This window comes from Homarus americanus, unplaced genomic scaffold (genome assembly GCF_018991925.1).
Source record: "Homarus americanus isolate GMGI-L3 unplaced genomic scaffold, GMGI_Hamer_2.0 scaffold46197, whole genome shotgun sequence".
NCBI classification, from domain to species: domain Eukaryota; kingdom Metazoa; phylum Arthropoda; class Malacostraca; order Decapoda; family Nephropidae; genus Homarus; species Homarus americanus.
In genome coordinates, this window is record NW_024723050.1 from 4,905,713 (window position 1) to 4,913,968 (window position 8,256).

Consider the following 8,256-nt stretch of genomic DNA (forward strand, 5'->3'; position numbering starts at 1 on the left):
TTAATTTCTATAAACCCATAATTATAAAGAAAGCATAAATATATGTTTTGAATACATCCTCCAAATGAGTGATGGTTAAAAAATTATGTTACGGTACTGATAAATATCGTGAGTGGCCACGTAACATGATGTTGTGTGGTTACACATGACAGACAGTCAAGGATGTGGTGAAAAGGTTAATACATACAGTAACCAATGGTCCAAGTTCTTAATGGGTAAAAGTGTTGTTAATGCTGCTGAAAAGAAGAGAAAATTTGAGCAATGAAAATCATGAGAGGGTAGGATTAAGATCAGCTTTTAACCTTTTCACTATTGTAGTACATCAGTTTTAAGTTTGGCTAATGCCAGATGATTTTATTCAGTACTGAGAGGCCCCACATATACTAGGGGTTAAATAAATGACATTCAAGCACTATGGGTTCTTGTTGAGCCTTGGAATTTTTATATTCAGTGTGTTTTTTAATAGAATATTTTAATTGGCATGGAAAAGTTTTTAATTCTGGCTCCTCTGTATAAATTGTTCACAGATTAGTTTTATTCTTTTACAGGAAAGATACAAGACAATACTTGTACTCTCGGGAGGCATTCATTGAAGCTCAAACACATGATGACCTCTGGAATTCAGCTCAGGTTAGTTTTTTAGATTCACTGATTAATACATTATTAAATATTTCAGTGAACAAAATGCAAAGTTATTATTTATAGTATTTGTACACTCTTTTGATGAAAAGAATGTACATGTTTAGGAATGACCTCTCGTAGTGAAGAAGTTAAATCTGTTCTCAGGTAACACCTTTTTTTTTTTACTCTAGCTATTGCCATATGAATTTTTTCAGCTTCCAGGCAGAGAAAACATGAATGAAGGCAGGAGGGAAGGAATTGATGTTAACAGAGACAGTGATAATCAAGATACACAGTGTTAATACACATTTTCATTTTAAGTATTAGTGACATGTTATGCAATGCTTTCATGCAGCTTCAGATTTATTGCTGAAAATGCCTTATTGTGAATGTCATGAAGCATGAAAAATACTTATTAGCAACAATAGTGTGAATAATCTTACGTCTGGATCCTCAGTCATGAATCATCCTGCAGCAATGTCATATATTTTTTGATAACATTATTTTCCCACATTTTACACATTGATACTAATTAAGTTATATACTGTACAAGAAATGTATACTTAGGCAATATCCGATCATATATATTAAATAAATAGCCATTTAAAGCATATCTGTCAACTCTTCCCATACAGTAAGGCCAGATCACTTGGCTCGTATCATACACATAAAGTTGGAGTGAAATTATGCTGTTGACTGTACAGTACAGTGGTCCCTCGGTTAACGAACACAATTCGTTCCACAGAGTCGTTCGTTAACCGAATCCATTATTTCAATGGGATATTGGGTAATTGGTTCCAGCTCACAGAAAAGTACATACAGTAGGCTCTCGCCAATCACGACTTCCACAATAACGTTTTCGACAATAACGGTAAGTTACAATAGATACCCATTTTCGATAATAACGTCTGGATTCTCTTGAATAACGGAGATTTAGTGGGAAGCGTCCGAGCGCATCAATGATAGCGTTTGTTTGCCGCCATGTTGATGACGTAGTTGTCCGCTCCGCCTCACTCTCACACACGCTCTGTGGAATACAGCACTGCGCCCACGTGTGAGATTTTCGCCTCTATAAACAGTGGTTGCTAGGGTCGGTGATCAATAATGGCTTCTGCATTTTTGCCTGTGGGGGTTAGGGGAGGTGGTGGAGGGAGTGATTTGCCGCCTGAACGCCCGGGAACTTTTAAAGTGAATGAGAAAAAAAAAGATCCCAAAGCTAAGAGTCAAAGCCACAAGAAATGTGCCTACTCGGTCAAGGATAAAGAACAGATTGTTGAGCTCATTGAAAGTGGTGCACAGAACACTGATATTGTGAGGAAATTGAACTGTCCTGAGTCTACAGTGCAAAATATTAAGGTAGTGATGGAAATGCGAGGCGAGCTATGAATGATGAAAGTGATTGAAACAGGTTGTCAGTGATAACAGAGCATTTTCTTTTGAAATGGTTAGCTTGTAGAATGAAAGACAGTGCAAGTCTTAGTGACCCTCAGATATGGAACGATCATCACACCAAGCACCTCAAAAACTCCCCCAAGCTAAGTGTTATATTACTCAAACTCTTTATTTTGATGATTGAATACCAATTCTTTTTATTTCAGCAAACAAAAAGTGTTAGGAGGGCTTCTAAGGGGGAAAAATTGGGTGAAATTCTTGGGGCGGCGGCACCAATAAACCCTTTTTACATGTATTTTAATGTCACACAAATAACGTTTTCGCTAATAACGGCGTTTCTCAGGCACCTATTAAACGTTATTGGCGAGAGCCTACTGTACAAAGTAAAACCAAAAACGCATAAAGTCAGAAACACTCCTAAAATTCCCCTAAATCGCTGGTGAGGTCGTTGATTATATGTATGTATGTATGTATGTATGTATGTATGTATGTTTGTATGTATGTATGTACACCTAGACCCCGACTTACGACGGGGTTAGGGACCCAAATCCAGGTCGTAAGTCCGACTTGGTTGTAAGTCCGACATAGATAAAAAAAAAAAAAATTTAATAAAAAATCTACAATGAAATACAGTACAGTAAAAGTAATGAATAATGATGAATGGATACAGTACAGTGAAAGTAATAAATAATAAGGAATGGTTACAGTGTGACAGCACTTACCTTTAATGTAGTCAGCTGAATGCACATGGGGCCCCCATAATTTTCTAATTATACATGGAGACTACATTAACTGGAAACGTTTCGGTATAGAAAATGCGTGTGTGAAAACAATCTAATAAAAAATCTGAGGCGGTCGTAAGTCCCGACAGTCGTAAGTCCCACGTAGTCGTAAGTCGGGGTCGTATGTATATATATATATATATATATATATATATATATATATATATATATATATATATATATACCTCGGTTAACGTAATTTCGATTAACGAACTACCTTCCATAAGGATCATCAATTCGGTTAACAAAAAAAAATTAGGTTAACGAAGTTCTTACGAACCGACCTCAACATGTTTTCGCTTGCACTGACCGGGCAACCAGCTTTAGTATCAGTCCACCAATACATTAATCGGTTCTAGGGCTTAAATTCCTTACTATTTTAGTAAATATCAAGAAGTTTATACTATTCAATAATTTTAAAAGTTTAATATTCAATTTTTTAGTAATTTTAACAATTATTGAACATAATTGAAGGTAAAGTGACTAGTTTAATGCGCGGCATCCAGCCTCTTAACACAGCAAACAGGAGTTAGTCTCTCTCTGTTTTCACTGGAGGTAACATCTTGCTTGAGACTCTCTTCAACTAAATGCTTTTTTTCTGTGTTTCCAAGCAAATTATTGGTCATTTTGAAATATGTTTTACATATTGACAATATATAATGCAGTGCAGTGTTGATTTAAAGAAAATAATCTTGAATTACACCAGAGAGCTAAAATTTTATGGGCAAAATGGTGCCATGGGGTGACTTCTTTTCCACCCCAATGCCTTCTCTTCTTCCTTCTCCTCCACCCCCATTCTAAATCCCATCATCATCATCATCATCCAGGTGCCTTCTACATACACACCTCAAAGTAAGTGAACTTTTCTACCATTTCTGTTGAATTTAGGAAATTTTCGGTGAGCTGGAACCAATTACCCAAAAACCCATTGAAACAATGGTTTCGGTTAACGAACTTTTCGGTTAACGAACGACCTTCTGGAACGGATTGAGTTCGTTAACGGAGGGGTCACTGTATATATATACACACACATACATATACACTCTTACTCTTAAATCACTACTGTAATGTGATACAGGTGATTCATTTTTATCTCGTGCAAAATATATGACATTTATATTCAAATTATTCACTGTCTTGCAAGGATTCCAGCAATGCAAATTATATTCTCATAACTTTAGTCTGAGATATTATATAAGATAAAAACTGTAAGCCTAAAACCCTGGCTGGGCAAATGGGGGGGAGGGGGGTGAGGTGATATGTTTGACAGTTGTTGCCCAAGGTCTAATATGTGTTTATTTATCAGTCCTTAAGTAACTAAGCTTCTCTCTTATAAAATGCCAGTGAAATGACCTGAGAGAATATAATTTACATTGCTGGGATTCTTGTAAGATAATGATTAATTTGAATATAAACAAGCTATAATTTGCACTAGACATAACAATTTTAGTACTGTTATCATTTAGTACATGTACACTACAGGTTTGCACTTAGGTCATTTATTTCTCTTACGTTTCTTTTAGTATGGTGTGTGCATGTAAATGAATGAAAATAAATGAAGAAATTTATGTAAATCTACCCAAAAATACAGTTGAAAAACTTTACATTATAAAATGTACTACCGTACTGTACACTAATGTACTAAAAATTTTATCTCGTGAAAAATATATGACATTTATATTCAAATTATTCACTGTCTTGCAAGGATTCCAGCAATGCAAATTATATTATCCTAAGTTTAGTCTGTGATATTATATAAGATAAACATTTAAAGCCTACTGTATAACCGCCAAACCCTTGCTGGGGGGGAGGAGAGGTGACAGTGACATGTTTGACAGTTAGTGCCGAAGGTCTAGTGAAGTATTTATTTGTTTATTTAAGTCCTTTAGATTGAGTTGTTGTTTTTTGCTTATAAAATTTCATAGAAGTGACCGGGAAGAATATAATTTACATTGCGGTAATTTTTATAAGATAGTGATTAATTTGAATGTAAACATGCAATAGTTTGCACTAGATTAAAATATTAGTACAGTGGTCCCTCGGTTAACGAACTCAATCCGTTCCAGCAGGATGTTCGTTAACCGAAAAGTTCGTTAACCGAAACCATTGTTTCAATGGGTTTTTGGGTAATTGGTTCCAGCTCACCGAAAATTTCCTAAATTCAACAAAAATGGTAGAAAAGTTCACTTACTTTGAGGTGTGTATGATGATGATGATGATGGGAATTAGAATGGGGGTGGAGGAGAAGGAAGAAGAGAAGGCATTGGGGTGGAAGAGAAGTCACCCCATGGCACCATTTCACCCAAAAAATTTTAGTTCTCTTGGTGTATTTCAAGATTATTTTCTTTCAATCAACACTGCACTGCATTATATATTGTCAATACGTAAAATATATTTCAAAATGACCAATAATTTGCTTGGAAACAGAAAAAAAGCATTTAGTTGAAGAGAGTCTCAAGCAAGATGTTACCTCCACTGAAAACAGAGAGACTAACGCCTGTCTGGTGTGTTAACAGGCTGGATGGCACGCCAGAAACTAGTTTCTTTACCTTCAATTATGTTAAATATTTGTTAAAATGACTAAAAAAGTTAATATTAAACTTTTAAAATTATTGAATAGTATAAACTTCTTGATATTTACTAAAATAGTAAGGAATTTAAGCCCTAGAACCGATTAATGTATTGGCGGACTGATACTAAAGCTGGTTGCCCGGCCAGTGCAAGCGAAAACATGTTGAGGTCGGTTCGTAAGAAATTCTTTAACCGAATTTTTGTTAGTTAACCGAATTGAAGATTCTTATGGAAGGCAGTTCGTTAACCGAAATTTCGTTAACCGAGGCGTTCGTTAACCGAGGGATCACTGTATTCATTTTGTACATTATGCATGTAAATGAGTTTCAATGAATGAATAAAGTAACATAGATCGAGCCAAAAATAATAGTTGAAAAACTTTATGTAGACAGAGATTGGATGGCTAAATTTTGAATGACCAATAATTTTAATATAAAAAATGCACAAATATTAAATAGCACAATTTTCTTGATATTTACTCCACTGATCCCCAACCCCACCTCCACCACAAATGAGAGATGAGTTTATGCACAATGGGTGACCTGACATTGCATCAGTTCAAGTCAGTAACATAATCACTAATCCCCCACCCCACCTCCGTCCCAAGTGTTAAGACGTGATTATTGTACAATTGCGTATTACAGTACATTCAGAAGAGTGGACAATGTCTGCCTACTTTAGGCTCAAGATGATAGTACATTATTTTGTTTACAGTACAGTAGTATTAACAATATATTGTACAGTTCCGTGCAAAAACTGGACCAATGGCAGTCTATGAAAAAGTGCCAGGTTAAAGTGCAATACAAACAGTTTAAGCAATGAAGAAACAAAGGAATTACCATTTCTGGACCAATGCTTTGTGATAAAGCTAACGAGTTTCATGAGGAACTGAAAATTCCACAGCACTGCAATTCCACCATGTGCTGGCATTAGGTGCCTAGAGCCCCAGCTTAATCCCCATGTTTGGTGAAAAGAAGATGATTGATTGATTGTGGTAATTACATCCCTGGCGACTCAACAGTGTCGGTTATGTGTTGCCAAATTAAAATAAAACCATAAAAGACTAAAATCAAATAATGCAAGGTAAAAATCTTCATAAATAGCATCGAACTTTTGTAAAAATGGTGAAAAGAAAAGTACAATAAGAAGGAGTAAGAATAAGAAGAGTAAGAAGATGGAGTAAGAAGTGAGAATAAGAGTAAGGAAGAGTGAGAAGAAGAATAAGGAGTGAGAAGAGTAAGTAGGAGTGAAACAAAGAATTAGAAGAAAGAATAAGGGTAAGAAGATGAACCATTATCAACAATTTATATGGGTTAAAAGTTATAGAAAAGGAATAGGTCTGTGGAGGCTTGCTCAGAGTTCTTCACTGGTGGTAGATAAACAACAACTGAGGCAGGCCAATCTTGGTTATCTGAGGGATTACAGTACTGTAGTGTATATTCATATGTTTACCATTAAATTTTACTTTTTCCTCATGTGTATTCACTTTAATGTTAGATTTTTACTGTTTAATTAACAATAATATTGATAGGAATTTTTTTTGCATTTTTATGTATAGTTTTATCATATTTTGGGGGCAAATTTTTCCCCATGGAAACATATCTCCAGGTACAGCATATATGGTCCAGAAAAACGAAATTTCATGATGAATCCAAATTTGATTACTGAGTTTGGATAGAGCAGTTCAATTCCCATCCTTCTCCCTTGGGTGTGTCCCACATTATAACTAAACCTAAACAGACTGGGTCACACCTTCACTGTTAATTTATTACACATTTACTGAAAGGCTTTATATGGCAAGGACTGATGTACGGGTCAGAAGATTGGACACTTTCAGCAAACACCAGAAAGAGGTTGGAGGCCTTTGAAATGTGGTGTTATAGGTAAATGCTAGGAATAAGCTACACACAGGAAAACAAATAAAGTACAAAGAAAAGCAAAAACTTCAAGAGAAATCCACTAATTGAAATGGACAGAGAAAAAATTAGATACTTTGGTCATATAATTAGGGATGAGGGGATGATAATAGAAATACTAATGGGCAAAGTTGAGGCTAGGAGGGCCAGGGGAAGGTAGAGACTGGGATGGAGGAATGGAATTAAAAACTGGATCCCCAGAGAGATACAAAACCTTGGAGGATTGGTAAAAACTAAAAACAGCCCGAGAACATTTGGATTAGAGGACTGTGGTCACCAACCTTCAGATATGAGTACAGTATTAATTTTGGTTGATTAGCTCATAGCCATCACATAGCTGCAGCTTTTTTTGGATTAAGCTTCCACTGTAGTAGGTTAAGACTTCCCAGGGTTCCTTAGTCATGTGATCCTGATTCATTTATGTTCCAAGGATTTCAGAATCACTCCCTTATGTTTTTTTTATATGTTTGTATGTATGGTGTACATTATGTTTCCTAATTTATTATATCTACACAGATCCAGCTTGTGACGGAGGGAAAGATTCATGGCTTTATGCGCATGTATTGGGCTAAGAAAATTTTAGAATGGACAGCTACTCCAGAAGAGGCCTTAGAAACAGCAATTTATCTCAATGATAGATATAGTCTTGATGGGTGTGACCCTAATGGATATGCAGGTAAGTTTTTCACATGATGGTTGTTTTCCCTACTTAATTATGAAAAGATGAAAGCTTGTGATTAAGTTTAATGCACTAAAATATGGTAAATAATTTTGGCAGTACAGTACCTACCGTATATCTCGGCCTATAAGACGGAATTTGAACCTTAAAAATATCAGCCCAAAATTAGGGGGTCGTCTTAAGCACCAGGTCTAAAATTCTTACCTCTTAAATATTGTGGTTTAGCGTGTCAAGAGTGGTGATGGATAACATCGTAAACCACTCACAAGGTCCTACCACTAATTATTTTATACTG

At 35.6% G+C, this 8,256-nt stretch overlaps 1 protein-coding gene across 1 annotated transcript in view; it reads left to right on the forward strand.

The window, feature by feature from the left end:
* LOC121863297 (deoxyribodipyrimidine photo-lyase-like) overlaps positions 1–7,990 on the forward strand; it is a 31,986-nt gene extending 23,996 nt beyond the window's left edge. Inside the window, exons 7-8 of the mRNA XM_042361886.1 lie at positions 549–630; positions 7,799–7,990. Coding sequence (XP_042217820.1) covers positions 549–630; positions 7,799–7,975 — 259 coding nt within the window. The 3' untranslated portion in view covers positions 7,976–7,990. The remainder of the gene's footprint in view (positions 1–548; positions 631–7,798) is intronic.
* The last annotated feature ends 266 nt before the right edge of the window (positions 7,991–8,256 follow it).